Genomic DNA, 19,823 nt, shown 5'->3' on the forward strand with positions numbered 1-19,823 from the left:
TCCTTAAATATCAAGGAAAAAGAGGTCTAGTCCATCCCCTACCCATTGTGCCAGTTTTAAGTGTGTGTGTGTGTGTGTATGCGCGCGCGCACACACACACACACGCATTCTGTCCATATGAGGTCCCATCTATAACCCAGAAAGAAGCTTACTACCTGGGTGAGAGCTAGGCCTTGGTCTCCTTTTCCCTTTTAAATAAGAGCTGCATGTGTAAGGAGGCATATGAGGAGGAGGGCGCTGGATGAGTCAAAACTTAATTTGTAAAATGCTATAATTTCCATTCACAAGTTGGGGGTGCAAAAAGCACCTAGATTCTGTCCTCCAGTGCTGAACATATTGAGTAAGAACTTGTGACATCTGCTCCTAAAGCTAAGATCCAAGTGGCAAATATAGGGCCTAAATGCCAGACCATCTCAATTTGGGGGTGTTGCAGACATAAGGAAGACCCAGTTGCCCTTATCCATCTGTATTCATTTGTATTTTCTCTTTTTCCAGATGGAGTCTCCAGTGTCCACCCCTGCAGTGCTACCATTGCATCTTCTTGTTCCTGTTGTCAACAGTGATATCTCATCACCATGTGAGCAGATAATGGTACGCACTCGCTCTGTAGGGGTGAACACATGCGATGTGGCTCTTGCTACGGAGCCAGAGTGCTTGGGCCCCTGTGAACCTGGCACCAGTGTCAATCTGGAGGGCATCGTATGGCAGGAGACAGAAGACGGTAGGTGTCCTTCAGTATGTTTGTTTTAAGAGTAGTGCTGGTCAACTGATGGTTCAAATGCTGTATCCCAGCCTAGTTCAATTTGTGTGGCATTGCACAAAATAAATGTTGCCCCAGAGGACTCTGCCATAATGCAAATTGCTCTTAATTGGGTCAGTATTGTTCCTTTGGAAGTGGTGTAGTCCAGGGTAAAAGCTGCTTCCAAGAAGGCTTCTCTCGCTAGGCAAAATGAGAACACACTGTAGAGGCTTCTGGGGTGTACTTGCTATTCTTGCATCCTATCTTCTTCAGCAGTTGCACTTCTTCACAAACAGTGAAGCAGCACCTAGGTATTGAGATAAAAGACTACACCACGTCTAAAAACTTGGTCATGCCTGTTGCCTTGATTTTGCTGTTCTGGGTTCCTATATTTAGGCACGTGAAATATTTTTTTCCTTCACCTTTAGAGTGCCTGTTTTACTCTGATTATAAGCTAAAGGGGGGGGGTCACTTGATCTGAGGCCAAAGCATCTTACCTGCTACAAATTTGCACCTTATTTGAATTTTACATTCTGCCCACTTCCTGACCTTGTATTTTCTAAAGCCTCCTCCCAGGGCCATTGTTCAGATTAGTCTTTTAAGTTGGAGGTAGAATGAATGTTTGCCAGGTGTGCCTGCTTCTAAAAACAGTGAGTGCATTTTCTACCCCGGCAAGCCAGTCCACGTTCTGCCACCATCACTAGTCCATTGCCTCTACTCCTTAAGAGATGTGATTCATCTACACAGACAGCCAGTAGAAACTGGGAGGTAGGCAATTACCTTGAGTGAAAGTGATGCAAGGACAGCATCTTGCTGAGAAGTAAAATATATCTCCTTGGCTTCTTACATATCCATCTTAATATGATGCCAGGCAGAGTGGAATTGACAGGTTCTAAGCAGTTATTATTTGAGAAGAAAGCCCTGACAGGTGCTCTTTCTCAGATTGGTAGGTCTGCACACTGGTGTCTCCAGTGTTTTTTGTGGAAAGACTGAAAGAAATGATCAGTGAGCACTGGATCACCCTATTATTTGCTTTTTGTAGTAACCTTCTCTTGATTGATGCTACCCACCCCCTTTCTTCTACACTCTTATATTTACCAGGCACATATCAAAACTTGGATGTGCAGAGGATTTGCCACAGGGTCTCAGCCCTCTGGAATATCAGAATACTGTGGGACATGCCCATTATTCCTCTGGATGCTGTGGTAGTGGCACCCATAATTATGTAGTTTACATATCTCATGATATGGCAATGTCCAGTCCTCCTATGTGTGTTTCAGAGAATGCTGCTTTAGGAGGCAGGCAGAGTATGGCACTTGTCTTATGCTGCTGGCTGCCTTCCCTCTTGCTCTTGGCTTTTAATGGTTTTTGCAGCCTGTCCTTTCATGTTAGTCTTTTTTCTTTTCTTCTTTAAAGATCAGCTATGATTTCAGGACTTGCCTAGGAGGTATGCTGTGATTCCTGTAGCTCAGCTATTTTTAACCTGTACTCATTCAGTGCAATGTGTGCAAAGATCTTGCCTGTGAGGCTACTCTTGGCTGCTGCTTGGTCCCTGCTGTCAGAAGTGATGATTTTCTCTCACATCAGAGGCTGTGCATCCTTCAAAGCAGTTTGGAACTATTGCATCATTGGCTGACTTGAGTATGTGGAGTCTGGTTAATGTATGTGGCAAGAGGTTCCTGCCACCCTCCCCACTTAATGGATTTCAGGTTAATGTTTACAATTTTGCTAGCTTAGGTCATTTCTCTTACATTGTGTTAGATGCTGAGCCAAAATATATATATATGACAAATAGCAGAATTTTATTTCCAGTTATTATCAAAAGGAATTGAAAGATACCAATAATAATAAAAAAGAATCAACACCAGGCTTATCCTTCTTTGGTTTCTTAACATGTAAGCACACCCTTCTTATGAGTCCTAGTTCTCTTTTCTGTGTGTACAATGCTGTTGGTGCTCTAGTGTCCCCAGCTGATGTTGCCACATTATGGAAGCTGGTAGAAGTTGAAATGAACAACAAAGCAAGGAGTAGCCATCTTAGTACTTCATGAGAACAGATAAAAACTCTCCACAGGATTTCAGCAGGTTTGATCAGTATGGGCGGGTAGCCCATAAACTAAACAAGGTTAATTTATGAGAACACGTTTTTTTAATGACCTCCCATGGGTAGTTTCAGGTTTGTACTCTCACTTGGTTGTCTGCGGCAGGTAAAAATCCCTTTCAGGTTGTCTGGCAAGGAAGGGTAAAATAAACTGGTACATTCTGTCCTTTCAGACCTCTGTGTCACAAATGACTGATGTCTGTATTTTTGTCAAGGTGAATTGCTACATTTTTTGTGGAATTGTTTGCATGGCTGGGCTACTATCTGCTTCTGAGGCCGTCAACTTATGCATAAGTTGTAGCACTTCTCTATGTTCCATAGGCAGCTATCTGCTTAGCATGGCAGCAGCCTTCTAACTTCTGCTTGTTCCTTCTGCCTGCCTTTCACAAGGATATGTTGTGTTAAATACTTCTATGGACATTTTAAGGCATTTAAGACAGCTGTCTTAGCAGTTTTCCTAATTCTGTTAGGCGTGATTCTGATCTGCCGGGATCTTTAATGGATCTAATTATACTGGAATGCAGCACACCACTTGCTGCCTTATGAGTTGCCAGGCTCCCATTTTCCTCTTGCTGTGATTAATGCCACTGGGGGTTGGGGAGGAGGGAGGAAGCCTTGTAACTAAAGAGAACCTCCGGTCTCCCCAGACCTGCTCCATGTGGGGGAGGTCCAATTTCAACCAACCCCTAAAACTGATGATTCAGGCACCATCACTGCTCACCTGGGAAATATCTCAGCCAATAGCAATAGTGCTTAGAGCTAAAAAGCTATTGTCTGACATGGAGATCTTCATAGCAACAAGGATCACTGCATGGCAACAGCAGCTGCTGCACAAAGGAAACGTCAGAAGCGTGTTTTCCTGAATCTTGTGCCTTTCGTTTTATCTTGGGATTGTGATGTTCCCTTTTTTTGTTTTGAGAGGGGTTCTTTTTTGTGAAAAAAGGTGGCAGTTCACACAGTCTCTGGGTAGAAGAAGGCAATGCCATTATGGTGATTTAGTGCATACAAAACCACTTGAATTTTGCATTACTGAAAACTCAAACTTAGCAAAATGAGTTGTATCCAAATTAGAGAATATATACAATTTTGAAACCTTGCATAGCCCTAGCTGCCACAGTTTTAACATCTCCCCCCCCCTTTTTTAAAATGAAATACAGTCCTCTCCCTGCACCCCCACCCCAGCTGTCTGCCCTAGGGGCTATTGATTATAAGTCATGGGAAACAGAAAATGATAGGTTTTGTGAAAGCAGACAATTTGGAAAGGAAGAAAAATGTTTCTTAAGCTGTTGCTTCTCTTCATAGCAATGGAGACTTGGGGCTGGTTAAAAAAATATGTGGAGATGTGCACTTCAGTATTGGAGTCGGTTAATGTACATTTATGTATTTATAACTATTATTTATAGCTATAACTAGATACTTTACAATCCAAAATAATCCTGCAGGTTTACAGTCTAATAGATATTGAGACATAAGGGAAAGGGACAAGGATGAGGCAATAGACTTGAAAGAAACAAAGGAAATGTGGTGGATTCAAATAAATGAATGAAAATTAAGTAACCTTAAAAATGTTGGCAAAATGGCACCTGGGAGGTGAATGCGTGTCATTTATCCCCAGTGATGTCATGAGCATTCAGGGTCTGTGATGCTTGTGTAGTCACATTCCACGCAGTAGTCATTTTCTCCATATGTGTGCCAGGGAAAAATGCATTACGCTTGCAACAGAAATGTTTCCTTGGGGAAACCTTTCTGGATACCCCTACAACATCTGAGTTACAGCTGCATATCTATTACATACAAAAACAATAGTCTCAAAAGACTCTTGGTCTGAAAACAGTCCATGACTCTTAATAGTTGCCATCCCTCTGCATCTGAACTTGCCACCAGTAAAAGGGCTGCAGTTTGGAGTCTCAGACCAAGGAGTCTTGCCTCAGCAGCTGGATTTGTGATTTTTAGATGAGCTGCTGCTGCATCTCTTTGGGCCTATAAAAGTGGGGATTATTATCCTGATTTGCTTTTAGAAAGCGCTAGGGATGAGCTTAGGAATAGCATAAAAAAGCAGGGTTACTGCCAGAACATGGTAGGTTTGTAATGCTTTGATAAGGTCTCTCCTTCTCCAGTCTTACAGCAATTCCAAATGCCTTAATCATAGTTGGCTCCGGATTGCTACTGCTGGCTGAACATAGCCCTTCCACTTCTCTCTTTCCCCCTCCCTCCCCAACTAGGGTGGTTCTTCAGAGGCAAAGGCTGCATCGCAAATCATCTTGCATTTCACAAAATAATTCTGAATGTATTTGCTGGGAGGGATTTTTTTGTGTGTGATTGATTGAGGTAGGTTAAATCTAGGACACGGTGTGTCGGGCAGGAGTTACAATTAGTCTTGTGCTTTGTTTGGTTGCCAGAGCAGCAGGCAAAGGGAGGGGGCAGCTCAACCACCGCTGAGGTCTCTGCTTTACAGAGCTCTTCATCTTTCTCCTGTGATCATGGCAGCAGGCAGACTGCCAGAACGTCCTTCCTAATCTGACCTGCCAGCTCCGAGATGGAAGCAGCTGCTGGCGTCTTGCCACGCAATTAACTTGTAAGGCTCTGCAGGAAAGCAGTGTGTGAAGCCTGAGCATAAAGCTTTACAAAGCAGCCTTGCATTGAAGAGCCGGAGCCTGCTGGATGATGGTGACAACTGCAGGAAGATAGATCCTGGAACTTCAGGAAGGATGTTGGGTGGAATGGGAAGTGGTGTGGGCGGCAGAGGAGCCAAGATGCTGAGAGCTTTCTGAGGAGGCAGGGAGCCTTCTCCAACAATTTAAAAAGTAAAATAAAAAAAAAATCAAGGCTTTGTCTGCACTTCCTAACATTCTGAGTTTCACAGTCCCACAGTCAGAAGAGCTCTCACCAAGACAAGCAGCCTGCCAATGAACACATTGCAGACCCCCAGTCCCATTGGTTTCCGGACCCTTGATCATATAGGTCGCCGTCCTCTCCACCCATTTCAGCTTATCAATATTCTTCTTAAATTGTGGTTCCCAGAACTAGACACAATATTCCAGGTGTGGTCTGACCAAGGCAGAATAGAATGGTACTATTAGTTCCTGTGACCTGGACACTATACTTCTGTTGATGCAGCCTACAATAGTATTAGCTTTTTTTGCTGCTGCATCACACTGTTGACACATTAAACTTGCTAACACCCCTAGATCCTTTTCACATATACTACTGGCAAGCCATATGTCCCCCATCTTATATTGGTACAGCTGATTCTTCCTGCCTAAGTGTAGAACCTTACATTTGTCCTTATTGAAACAATAATGTTCAGTTGGGCCCAGTTCTCCAATATTTTAAGGCCATATTGAATCCTGAATCTGTCTTCTGTGGCATTAACTACCCCTCCCAGTTTGGTGTGATCTGAAAATTTGATGAACATCCCCTCAATTCCTTTCTCCAAGTCATTACAAAGTTGTTGAACAACAACGAGCCCAGGACAGAACCCTGTGGCACCCCAGTTGTTGTTTTCCAGGATGACAAGGAACCATTAGTGCACATGGCAGATGTTGGTAGGGACCTGGAAGAACAGACTCAGATGCTTCTGTGGTGAAACCCAGAAACTGTAGGTCATTAACAAGTGCTTGCTTCTGTTTGAGAGAGAAATTTTTTACCCCAATTTGAAAATGAAGATTAAAAAGGTCCCTATATTTTTCACAGCTGGTTATTTCAAATATTTACTCCTTCTGAGACTTCATGATTGACCTATAAACTAAGTCTGCAGACAAAGAGTATCCTGAGTGAGCGCTACAAATTTTGAAACTGGACAGCTGAGCACAGCTGGCCTAGGAGTGCTTATGAGTCTATTCTATACAATCAATAATCCTTTATTGAGACCCCCACTCCTGTTTTAATATTTTCTTGATACGGGATTAGAGAGACTAGTTCCTCAGTAGGGCATGTGTTGTCTAGTACAGAGTCTTTACCCCCCAGGTTTTGCTCCTAAAGAGAGAGATTCTAAATGAATGCAGGGTGGTGCAAGTTTCAGCCCTCAGAAGTTGTTTGCCCTTGGATGGGGTTTGAGCAATGGTGGAGAATCTCCAACATATGGACCTGACTTTAAGATAAGCATTAGCTGTGGGACAGTTACAGTCAGAGCTGACAGGAATGCTCCTGATTGTTCATTTACAGTCGGGATTGCATTTGACACTGTTCAGATTTGACACCAAGGATAAACTCCATGGTTTTCCATGGAGAAATCCATCTAACATCATGAAGTCAGGTGTGTAGTCTCACCTAACTGTTGGATGTGGCCCTCAGAGGGTTGGCCATGTATTTATCGAGTCTGCAAAATAAAAGTGGTGCCCCACCTGTGGACTTGATTCTTCTGTAAATGCATGATCCATCATATGTTTTGGGGAATACAAAGATGAGGTTAGTGGATGTGTTTATAAGCTCTTCAGCTGTTCAGTAATAGAGCTACTTTGGGCACCAGCTTTTGGCCAGTTTGACTGTTTGGCAGAGAAAAAATGTGTTGGAAAGGTAAGGGTACCTCTCGTATTGGACCTATACATGTGCCCAGAGGCAGGGGTTGGCCATAGCTGTGAATTCCACCCCACAAGAACACCTGTGTTTCCTAATAATACTGCTTTGTGCAGAATTGAAGATACGACCAGTGCATTAAATAAACACAGTGCTATTTATGTGTGCTGTTTATAGCAGCAATATTATCAGAATCCTGACCTTGAGGACTATTCTGAACAGTCTACAGCCACGCAACCAGTAAGGTGGGGGGTTCTTCAGTTGTATTGATGGCCAAATAACTAAATGAATACAAAGCCCCAAGCAAGTGCTACCTGAGGTCTGCTGCAGGCTTTGGTAACTGTCTCCACCCACACTTGTTCTGACCTGTTCAGCAGGATGTTTCTGCATTGTGGCTAAGTTGTAGGCTGAGGATGGGGCAAGATTTGCAAGAGAACTGAGTGTTCACAATCCTCCCTTTTGCTTCTGCAGGTATGCTGGTGGTGAATGTCACCTGGAGGAATAAGACTTATGTGGGGACGCTACTGGATTGCACGCAGCATGATTGGGCACCACCCAGGTAAAGTGTAAGGCAAAAAGGCTCTTCCTGTAGTGTGCTTGGTGACTTTTTCCTCTCACTCATTAGCTGCCTGCCATGTGGGATTCTGCTAGAGGATGGATACTTTGATTTTGAGCAACACTGAGAAACTGTCATACTGTAAGGAGAAGGGAATGTATAGGCACATGTAGCAGGCTGGAATAAGAACTAAAGCAGTTGCCTTGTTCTGTCCTAGGCAGGAAGAATTATTCTGATTTAAATTTGAAGTTCTCTGTAGCCAGTGTTGCTGTCCTATCTGATTACCATGCAGTTTGCCATTGATGCAATTTCTCCCTAGAGAAACTGAGTTCAGTTACTGTACCTCATCTCCTTTGAGGGATTTAAATGTTGCACTCTTCTTTGTATCAGTATGGTTCCTAGGGACAATCATCGATTAATTTGGCTTGAGTTCACATCTTGTTTTAGAAGTTGTAGAACAGTCCTTCCATTTTTAAATGCTTGAAATAGATATGTTAAAAGCTAGAAGTCTCAGGATTCTAACACGGTTTGCAGGTGTCTGAAAAGAACCCTAAGGGCCATACAGTCTGCCTCCTCCTGGTTTAGAAAACAGTGTATGTATGCCTCCTGCTTGCCTACTCCTGGGAAACCCAGCCAAGGATGTGTGTATATAGTAGCTTTGCAGATAAAAGCAGGAGAATTGTGCCAGAGACTCTAGTACTCTCTCAACCACTTTGTGGTAGCTTTTGAGGCAAGAGCCAATTGCAGAGGGTGGGCATGGCTTGAAGTCTAACCTTGAATGTTCCTAAACCCTGTTCTGTTATCTCCTAGGTTCTGTGATTCTCCCACCAGTGACCTGGAGATGCGAAATGGTCGAGGGAGAGGCAAGCGCATGAGACCCAACAGTAACCCTCCCATGAATGAGAGCACAGCAGCCTCTGATAGTAAAGGGACAAGTAACAGCAGCAAGACTCGGGCAGGGGCCAACAGCAAGGGACGCAGAGGCAGCCAAAACTCCTCAGAGCACCGCCTCCCACCCAGCGGCACAACTGAGGATGTCAAGGCCAGCCCTTCGTCAGTGACCAAGCGGAAGAGCAAGCCCCTTTCTGACATGGAAGTGAATTCAAGTTCTGAGGACTCCAAGGGGAGCAAGCGTGTTCGCACAAACTCCATGGGTTCAGCTGCTACACCAATGGCTGCAGCGGCAGCAGCTGCTGCAGCAGTTGCCACAACAACCGTCAAGGTAGAACCCACCATTCTTGATAGGAACTGCCCCTCCCCCATTCTCATTGATTGTCCCCACCCCAACTGTAGCAAAAAGTATAAGCACATCAATGGACTCAAATATCACCAGGCTCATGCACACACAGATGATGACAGCAAACCCGAAGCTGATGGGGATAGTGAGTATGGGGAGGAGTCATCTCTTCCAGCTGACCTGGGCAGCTGTAACGGTGCTTCTGGTAGCCAGAAAGGCTCAGTCTCCCCGGCTCGATCAACTACCCCCAAAGTACGGCTGATGGAACCGCACAGTCCCTCACCATCAAGCAAGTTCAACCCCAAGGCTGCTTGCAAAAAGAAGCTTGGTGGCGAAGGAGACCCTGACTCTGGTGCTCTGTCCAATGATGGCTCTGAGGATGGCCCTCTGGTAGCTGATGAGACAAGCAATGATGGCTTTGACTCAGTGGAGAAGAGGAGCAGTGACAAGGAAAAAGCTAAAAAGCCTGTCAGTGTCAAGCCTGAGAAGATATCATCAAAGAGCATCAAGTCTGCTCGACCCATAGCCCCAGCCATCCCACCACAAATCTACACCTTCCAAACAGCTACATTCACGGCTACCAGCCCTGGCTCCTCCACTGGCCTCACCACCACAGTGGTTCAAGCCATGCCCAACAGTCCCCAGCTGAAACCTATTCAACCCAAGCCAACTGTAATGGGAGAGCCTTTCACGGTCAGTCCAGCACTTACTCCTGCCAAGGACAAGAAGAAGAAGGATAAGAAGAAGAAAGAGTCCAAGGAAATAGAGAGCCCCTTGACTCCTGGGAAAGTGTGTCGAGCTGAGGAAGGCAAGAGCCCCTTCCGGGGAGAGCCCAGTGACCTTGGGACAAAAGGGGAGAGTCTCCTGAATGGCTCATCTGACCCCCACCAGAGCCGCCTTGCCAGCATCAAGGCTGAGGCAGATAAAATTTACAGCTTCACTGATAATGCCCCAAGTCCATCCATTGGGGGTGCCAGCCGACTTGATAGTGCAGCACCCACGCAACCCATGACTCCGCTTCATGTTGTTACTCAAAATGGTGCTGAAGCTAGCTCTGTGAAAACGAACAGCCCAGCCTATTCTGACATCTCAGATGCAGGGGAGGATGGTGAAGGCAAGCTGGAGAGCATGAAGGCAAAGGACCCTGAGCAGCTTGCCAAGGAGGGGGCCAAAAAGGCCCTCTTTCCCTCGCAACCTCAAAACAAGGACTCTCCCTATTATCAAGGATTTGAGGCTTATTACTCTCCAGGTTATGCACAGTCAAGTCCTGGTTCCATTAATCCCAACAGCCAAGCCACCATAGACAGTCAGGCCCTGAAACTGAAGAAAGATGAGGAACCACCAAGCCCAGAGGTAAAAGTGAAGAACGAGGTTTGTGAGGAGAAGAAGGCAGACCTGGGCCCTTCCAGCCAGCAGCCGTCTGTCATCCAGCAGAGGTCCAATATGTACATGCAGTCTCTTTACTATAACCAGTATGCCTACGTGCCTCCTTATGGCTATAGTGAACAAGGCTACCATGCCCATCTGCTCAGCACTAACCCCACCTACCGTCAGCAGTACGAAGACCAGCAAAAGCAGCGCCAGAGTCTGGAGCAGCAGCAGCGTGGGATTGACAAGAAAGTAGAGCTGGGGCTAAAAGAGAGAGAGGTGGCACTCAAGGAGGAATGGAAGCAGAAGCCGTCTCTACCTCCCACACTGACCAAAGCACCCAGCCTGACTGACCTGGTCAAATCTGGACTGAGCAAGACCAAGGAGCAGGGGGGTGATGTAGCCAAGTCAGTCATAATTCCCAAGTTGGAGAATTCCTCAAAGCTCCAAGGCCAAACTGTAGAAGGCCTGAAGGGGAAGTTAAGTGAAAGCCATCTGGGGAAAGAGACAGAGTCAAAGGCAGGTTTGGACTGTGGACGGCAGGCTGAGGTGGACCCAGTACTCTGGTACTCACAGGTAAGCAGGGGTGTGTGTGTGTGTGGGTGTGTGGGTGTTTGAGTGGCTGAGATGAGAAGAGCAGCCGCCAAGACAGTGAGCACTCTCTGAACTAGGTCCTAGAATGTAGCTGCCTATTGCCAGGGGAAAGGAAGGAGGAGTGTGTTAGTTCTCATTGATGCTTGCTCAGTTTCCTAACTTTTGGATCTTTGCATACATGAATGTAAGCTGCAGAACTATATGGACAGATGGAGCAGGCACACATACCATTTGATGGTGGTTGATTCCTATTTTTTCTCATCATGTGGTCCTGAGCTTTAAGACAATCAGTCTTACCATGAATTAACATCAGTGGTGTTCTAGCCATTTTTAAGTGACTGTGGTGATTCCTGCTGATGGGCTAGTGTGTGTCTATCTTACAGATACTGTTTCTTTTTAAAACATGAGGGCTTTTGGAAATGCAGAGGAGAGAACTGGTTGATCTCAAATAATCTTTTGGGGAGATGCAATCTAGCTGTTCTCTAGATCAGTGCAGTAATACTGAAGAGCACAGGGCTTCAGACTGGTTCTCAGAGACAGTTTGCTCCTTGATTGAGTCAGACATAGCTTCCAGTGGGTATTGTGTTGGACCAGTGGCCGAACACTGGAACCAGAGTTATCCCACTTTGCTAATTAGCAATGTAGTGGCACAAACTGGATTAGGGGACAGAAGCAGACTACTGGAAAGTCGAGTTCAGTTTTGGGGGGATTTTGACATGTGGAGTGAACATTGCTGGGTTCTGTTCAGATTTTGTTGAGGCTCAGAGATATGTTACATGGAGTGAAAGAGGTTTCACAAATATCTCTAGCTGAATGACCTATACGTTAGTCTCTCTTGCCTCCTCTCCCCTTCCTCTCAATCAATAGGGGATAGTCAGGGATCTTGGAAAGTAATGATCACATTTTGATACATGATATGGGTGGGGTAAGTGCCAGCTGCCTCTGTGTTGGTTAACATTGTGAACCGTTCACACTGTCATGCAGGAGGCTGCAGAGAGAAATATTCTGTGGGGAAGGAAGAGAGGGCTAAACCAGCCCAAATGAGATTGTTCGTGTGTTTCTCATACTTTTGTTTCTGTTACCTCTTGTTCCTTGGCGGTTGTCCATCCCCTTACTCATACCTAGGCCAGGGGCAGAGTGATTGTGACTGAAAGTGATGAAGTTGGAATTCCATTGCCAGCACTGAATGAATTGACATGTTGCTCTTGGACAAGTGTAGTTGTCTGAGTTTGGGGGCCTGCAGCCTAGACAGTGGTGAGGGCTATGAGGTGTGAAGCTTTCCTCTTTCTTTGGTCAGAGCCAGTGCTTTTTTCTGGGGGGACGGAGGGAGACGCATACCCCTAAACATTTTGTGAATCTAAGTTTGGCCTCATTGAGGGGCAGTATTTCAATATGAGTAGGAAAATGAGAGTAAACCTTTCCCCTAAACATTTTTTTAAAGAAAGAAAGCACTGGTCAGAGCTTCAAAATCTATGTTTTAATAAGATTGCTGGGATAACTTGATGCCCAGTTTCCTTTTTAAAAACCCCCCAGCTCTGCCAACATAATTCCCACACTTTGGGAGTGGTAACAAATTCAGTAAGATGATTTGTCAAAGCTCAAGAATGCGTAAAGAATGTTTACCTAAGCTTGTGCATAACTTGCATTCTAAAATTTGTAGGAATGCAGAATATCAACTTCTGGACAAGGATTTGGGTGATGGCAGGAAAGCACAAAAGAGGCTACTGTAGGACAACAGTAACAAATAGTTAAGAGGAAATATGTGGAGGACAGAAATCTTGCTCATTGTTCTTTCACTGGTGAGGCTTTGGTGGATGCTACCTGTAGTCCCCCCCCCTTTAATTGCACCCACAAAGGCCCTTAATTTTAAGTCAAATCTGAGATTTCCAGGACTTCAGAAATGCCTTTGATTCTAGATGCCTGACATCCTTGACTGTATGTTGCTACAGGAAGCTGAGCCTCGCATGTGGACTTACGTTTACCCTGCTAAATACTCTGACATCAAGACGGAGGATGAGCGGTGGAAGGAAGAAAGGGATCGAAAGTTAAAGGAAGAGAGGAGCCGCAGCAAAGAGCCCGTTGCTAAGGAAGATGGAAAGGAGAGCACAAGCTCCGACTGCAAAGTGCCCTCCAGCGAGGAATCACGCTTAGTGGCGAAGGAAGCCAGACCCAGCACCCATGTCCCAGTGTCTTCACCCCTCAGCCAGCATCAGTCCTACATCCCTTACATGCACGGCTACTCCTACAGCCAGTCATACGATCCCAACCATCCCAGTTACCGCGGCATGCCCACTGTTATGATGCAGAACTACCCAGGTATGGGGGCTTGAGGTGGACCCTGAGAATAGCAGAACTGTATAAATCATAATGGGGTGGGATCTTCCATGCGGAAGGGGCCATCGTTTTCATCCTTGGAGATGTTTGATAGCTGGAAATTTGAGTGAATATGTCTGGTATAGTGTGGTGACTTTCCAACAAGAAGAAGATGCAGAAGTGGTACATTTGGGTTAGACCAGGGTGGGTAAGTTGTGGCCCTCCTTAAGTTGCTAGGCTACAAGTCCCACAATCTCTGACCATTGACTCTGCTGGCTATAGCTAATGGGAGGTGGGAGGGTCATAGGTTCCCCATGCCTGGATCACAGACCAACAAAGCAAGTTTTTAGATCAACAGTGCAATCACACTGTATAGCTATTAAATTATTTTGCAAGTTAGCTTGCAAACTGTGGGTTAACTTCCAGAAGAGTGTGTGTAACCTGTATGGCCTTCCACAAGAGAACCTCTATAATAAATGCAATCTTCAAAATGTAAAAACATCAAGAATGTGTAAGCTTGAGAGAGAGAGCATGCAACATAAAATAAGATTTGAAATTCAGATGCAAACAGAGCTTATTTAAAATGTTTTCCTTAAATAAAAATCCATCTGATCTAATGTTTCCGTCTAGCTCAACACAAAACAGTTGTCAGGTATTGTAGCAAGCCTGGATAATGAAGTTAAAAGTACCCCATTGAAATGTCTACGTCCCAAAGACTGCATTGATTATCAGCTTCCCCAGTAAAACGAAATAAATATACTGGCACCAAAATGAAGAATGCATACTGAAATAGAAACCTCCCAGATACACAAGCTGATGATAAACAGTCTTAATATTTGAACCGTGAGAAAGTATCTAAACATATGGAGCTGCCTTTTATATGGAGTCAGACCATCTAGCTCTGTACTGTCTGTTGGGAGTGGATCTCCTGAAAGTCAGGCAGAGGGTTTTGGGAGTTGTATTATTGGAGGTGCTGGGGATTGCACCTGGGATTTGCTGCAGACAAGGAATGTGCTTTGCCACTGAACTACAGTCCCTCTTGTTTTTAAAAAGAGAGGGGAGTAGGCAGACTTGTTTATATTTTGTGAATTTTTCCTGATGTTACTGATTCATCTTTTGTAAAGTGCTTTGAGGATTTTTTTCAGCCAAGTGGTATATAAATTTTATGAATCAAAAATAAAATAATATTTGTACAATTTTGCTGATGTCCAAGCAAGTAATGCTAGTTAATTGGAATAGGCAAGATAGTGTGCAATGCATCATCCACTCCTCAGGTACTAAAAGTTCTACCAAGGGGTCCTTTAGGCTTCTGAATCTGCTATGGATGGAGCAATGGCTGCTTTAAACCTGTTACTGCAACCCAAAATAACTAGGAACATTTTTGGGGGCAGGATTGAGATGCCAAATTCTCTTGGATCTGTGTGCAGTATGCACAATCCGCTTCTAAACTTCTCTCTGACAGAATCCCTGGTTCAGGTCTTTCAGCTTCTCGCCTCTTCTGGTTAGGGGATATTTAAAGGCAGTTGGTCTCTTTAATAGCTTGCTCTTCTGCCATGTGTGGGAAAGTGCTAACTAGCATCTCCTCCACAGGCTCATACCTGCCCTCCAGCTACTCATTCTCCCCATACGGCAGCAAATCCTCTGGGAGTGAAGAGAGCGAGAAATCCCGAGCCAGCCCCAGCATTGGCTGTAAATCCAGTTCTGAATCCAAGGCCCTAGACATCTTGCAACAGCACGCCAGCCACTACAAGAGCAAGTCCCCAACGGTAAGTGGTGTGCTGGAATGGGAAATATATATTCAGTGCTGTCCTTGGCACAGACCTATCCAGGTGTAAATGCCGTACTTTCCAGGCTAATTCTGGAACCGGGAACTAAAGCATGTGGGCTGTTGCCAGGGATTCCCTAGCTTTTTATTTCCTGGAGTGTGAGTGAGTGAGTGAGTAACATACATGGCTTGCAAGGAAGCCACAGAAGAGCTGGCCTCATTTAGGTACTTGGCTGGCCTGTTCTTGCAGATTCATGTCTGGGCTTCAGCATGTCTGTCTGGTTACTTTTACAGATAGGCGACAAGGCCTCTCAGGAGCGCTGTGGGGTGGGAGGAAGCAGTGCAGGCTGCAGCGGTGTAGGGGGCGCCAGTGGTGCTGAGAGAAGCGTTGACCGGCCTCGCTCCTCTCCTTCACAGCGTCTGATGTCCACACATCATCATCACCATCATCTGGGCTATTCATTGTTGCCGGCCCAGTACAACCTGCCCTATGCAACAGGTGAGAGCATATGGGGCATTGGCATTGGGGTGGGTGGGTGGGAAGGGGAATCCAGAAGCACTGTTGGTGGGAGTTGGGGGCTGTGGTGGTGGCAGAGGCAGGTGCCCTAGCAACGTGACACCTTCCTGGGTGCCCTGCTGCTGCCGCCTTACCCAGCCCTTGAAGCTCTTCTGAGGCACTGTGCAACATCTCCACTGTAAACCCAAGTCAGCCCTGTGCTGGAAGCTGCTTCAGTACCCCTCACACCATTGTGCATTATGCTTCTGCTTCTCTGCAGGTCTCTCATCTACAGCCATTGTTGCCAGTCAGCAAGGCTCTGCTCCTTCCCTATATCCCCCGCCCCGGAGGTGAAAAAGGTAAGGATGCCCCTGTTATGTCATTGGCTTGGGGAAGGGTATGAAGAGAGGCAATATCACAAGCTGCTTACATTACAGCCTGCAGGCAGAGTGGGTCTCTTTCGGGAATCTAAAGTAGGCGGCTAGATGGCATGTTACGATTAGTAACCAACAAGTAAAAGGGATTGGCGATTTACAGTGGCATCAAAGTGCCATACAGAAGCTTCTTGTGCAACCTGCAGCCAGGACATAGAGCTAAGTGAAACATGCCACAATAAGCACTGGGTCCCATGCAGCTCCGTTAATTACTTTCATTCCTGCACTGTATGTACGTGTGTGTGTGTACCTACCTACCTACCTACCTTACTTCCCTCCTGTTGGTCCTAACCCAATATTTCAAATTTCCCAGCTGTGTCGTGGCTACAGTAACTGTGTGTGATCTGTAGTGTTTTGCTTCTTCTCTGCAAGAAGCCTTCTGAGTCAAGTGCTTCTCCAAGGATAAAAAGATTACTGAAAAAACTCCTAGTTTCTGGTTGCTGTTACTCCAGCACCATCATGTGGCTGAAACTGAAATTGCTCGAGCAGAGTTACATTTCTCCTTTTTCCCCCAACAGGACACATGATCGGATAACCTAGGCTATACTCAGTCATGTGACTGGCTCACATGAGGAAGCGCTGGAAATTGCATTAGACATCAGTTGAATGGTGTTGATTGTTCTGCTTGACGGTCCTGCCATAATGTGAGGCAGACTCTGCCCCCTCCCCTACCAAACACAAGCTGAGCCCTGTACGTGTGAGTTGTGGAGCTGGGACTTGCAGAAATATTTATTCACCTGACTTGGGGTTGACTGGCCAATTTCCAGAACTCCTCTGGAGCAGGGACTTTGTGGTGGTGGGCATCACGGGACATTTGGAATGCTGGGGAGGGAGGACACATTAGCCTTGGGTTCCATCCAAGGCTCTCTTGCTCCTGTGCTGCAGCCCAGATGGCTACTTGGGTGTTGACGGAAGGTGAGAACATCCAGATTGGTGTATTTATACTTGCGATAAGTGGTCATCTGGCACAAGCACATATATGGGCACCTGCAAAGAAGACCACAGGAAAGAGACGATTCTGTTGAGTCAAGATGTCCTGGGAAATGTGGGGGCGGGGGAGGGGGGAGGCAGCAGGGGCTGCAATGAGCACAAGCCAGCTATGTGCTCCTTTGGCAGGAGCAATACTGAAACTGTAGCACTTTGCCTCCAGGATTGCTGCACCCTGAAAAGCCCTCCCTTCCATTCACTGTTTTTCCAACGCCTCTCCCTGCTGGCAGGTCATGTGTGTTGCAGTGGCAGATGCTTCTTTTGCTCTGCAGCACAAAAAATACACCCAGTTTGCATAAAATAGGGCCTTTTGGCAGGCTGGCCCTGCTCTCATTGGGATGGGTCTCTGCTGCTGCCTAGCAGTCACCTGCTTCACTCTGCTGGAAGGTTACTGGCTGCCTGTCCTTCCTGTCTTCCCCAGCCCCTGCTTTAAAACAAAACACATATTTTGTGTTCATAACAAAAGAATGTGCTGATGGGGCTGGTTGAATTTCAGACATGCAGTTCTTCATTCTCCATATCTTGCAAGACCTTCCCTTCCCTGCAGGGAGTGAAGGGATGGATGTCTTGGCCTGTGATATTTGGATATGGAAGCTCTTGGTCATGCTGAGATGGAGAAGCAAGCCTGGCAACTGGCTGCCCCCCTTTTAAAAACCTGCAATGGGTGCAAGCTGTACCGGCCCAAGGCCGTCAAAGAGTGACCTCTTGTTAAATGTCCCATGCCCTGTTCTGGTGCTAGAGGAAGCCTTCCCCTGTATCACAAGATGATTGTCTGGATTTCTTTCCCTTGGTCTGTTGCTTAGTGTTCCTTGCTGAAGCTTCTGCCTGGAGCACTGCCCACATTTATGGGAATTTCCTGCCCATTTCTTGCAGGGTGGTCAGCTTGAATAGCAACTGGGAAGGTCTGCTGTGCCCTACCTAGCTGATTTGTGTAAATCAGGTGCTGTGTGTCCCAACAATGCAAGCCTCCCCAGCTCAGTCTTTCTGTTCCTGTCTGTATGTTGTGTGAGGCCACCCTCTGCCTCTTGGACTTTGTACATACTGTAAAAAGGAATTGTTTGAAATCTGTTGTTTTTTCTTTCTTTCCCAGCCTGGGAGTACTTATAGTTCCATTCATGTAGAAGTAGCCTCTTTGAGCTTGGGGAGAGGTTGATCCTTCATGGCAAAGCCTTATTTGCCTGCTGCCTTACAAAAGAAAGCACATGGTGACCTTTGACTCTAGGAAGGAAATGTGCTGTGAATACCATCTGCCATTCCAGACCGTGCCACTCAAGCACATCCCAAGAGCTCTGCCTACAGAAGCTCCTCAGTGGTGACTGGCTTTGGTATCCAAACAGGAAATGCAATGGGAAAACCTTAACTTGGGCATGGGAGATACACAGTCTGCTTTGAGGAGTGTTTTTCTCAGAGGTTACTATCTTATCAGCATGTTGTCCTTTTACTGCCATGTGTCAGCTGTGTAATGACCTGAAGCTGAGATAAGGCTCCAGTGCTTTTAAGTTTTGTTCATCACACACAGGAGGATACAAAAATTGTTGTCAGAATGCGAACTTCCAGGCTGGTTTTCAGCTATGAAAAGGGGACATATGATGTCCAGCTGGTCTGAATGGATTGGTGCCCTCTTCATTCCTTTTAGCCCAGAGTGTAGCAGGAGGAAGGTTTCTACAGAAGCACCAACTTGTAATCATTTCTATGCTGCATTCCTCGTGGTTTTAGGAAGTCACTTCCTCTGTTCAGGTTCCCTTTTGCTCTTCACTTTAATTAGTACATTTCTGACCCTGGAAAAGTGTCTGCCTCAGCATCAAAGTCTTTTTTTCATTTAGAACTTGCAGCCTATGCTGTATAAAAAAGTGTACATTATTTGCTAACATTTGGGGTTTTTATGCACTTAAACCCACACCACCAGTGCTAAGGGCCTCTGTACATCCAAGGTACTGAGAGCAAATAGAAGAGATAATCACAGACAACAGGTGGATCCTCTTTTGATCTCTACTTCTCTCAGTACTGAGGAGTCTCATTGCCTTTTAATTTTTTACTGTCCTGGCCCTATTAAACTGGAGCCAGATGCAGCATTGACTCTAGACTGAGCCTTGATAGCTTAATCTAGATGTGTAAGCACTGTGTACTTTTGTGCTAGAATGACTGCATCACTGCTTATTTTTATAGGATTATTCTATGACAGATGGAGATTTAAGGAGCAATGCAGGGTACTGACTACTGGATACCTTTTCAGTCATTTTTTTGATTGCACTAAATTGCCCACACATTACCTACAGTAAGGGATAAAACCATTTTATATATATATAAAAAATGCAATCATTTCAAGCTCTGTTCTTTTCAGAGTACATGCAGAGTTCTGTGCTTAGCACACAGTGCTCACAGCTAAGGTGACACCATGCTACTTTAAAAAAGATTCTTAATCAGATCTTCAGTGATCAAAATGAGGCGGAATGGTGCTAAAACTAATCAGATAGTGCTTTATCAAGATGAAAAATCGTGTTCTGGACAAAGGTGTAGGAGATGATAGAGGGCCATCTGATGTCAGCATCATGGAGGAACCCATGATGATTGAGGAAACTACCTATGTCTTAAACCTCTGTACTGCAACATGTGTATGATAGTAACAAAATCAAGCAGCAAAAGGTAATAAAAGAACAAACTTTCAGGGATAAGGTAAGTAATGTTCTTCAGTGATCACTGTTAGGGCCCTGTTTTGCAG

General features: G+C 45.5%; 1 protein-coding gene across 5 annotated transcripts in view; it reads left to right on the forward strand.

The window, feature by feature from the left end:
• Positions 1–16,914, forward strand: part of ZNF609 (zinc finger protein 609) — a 100,391-nt gene extending 83,477 nt beyond the window's left edge. For 4 of the 5 annotated variants that reach the window (XM_053365813.1, XM_053365809.1, XM_053365812.1 and 1 more), the window contains 8 exons: positions 496–721; positions 7,826–7,913; positions 8,721–11,091; positions 13,059–13,425; positions 15,013–15,188; positions 15,482–15,686; positions 15,964–16,042; positions 16,636–16,914. In XM_053365813.1, the coding sequence (XP_053221788.1) occupies positions 496–721; positions 7,826–7,913; positions 8,721–11,091; positions 13,059–13,425; positions 15,013–15,188; positions 15,482–15,686; positions 15,964–16,037 (3,507 nt within the window). In that variant the 3' untranslated portion in view covers positions 16,038–16,042; positions 16,636–16,914. The remainder of the gene's footprint in view (positions 1–495; positions 722–7,825; positions 7,914–8,720; positions 11,092–13,058; positions 13,426–15,012; positions 15,189–15,481; positions 15,687–15,963; positions 16,043–16,635) is intronic. The other variant, XM_053365811.1, reaches the window with a different exon arrangement.
• Positions 16,915–19,823: the final 2,909 nt, after the last annotated feature.

Source organism: Podarcis raffonei, chromosome 14 (genome assembly GCF_027172205.1).
Source record: "Podarcis raffonei isolate rPodRaf1 chromosome 14, rPodRaf1.pri, whole genome shotgun sequence".
NCBI classification, from domain to species: domain Eukaryota; kingdom Metazoa; phylum Chordata; class Lepidosauria; order Squamata; family Lacertidae; genus Podarcis; species Podarcis raffonei.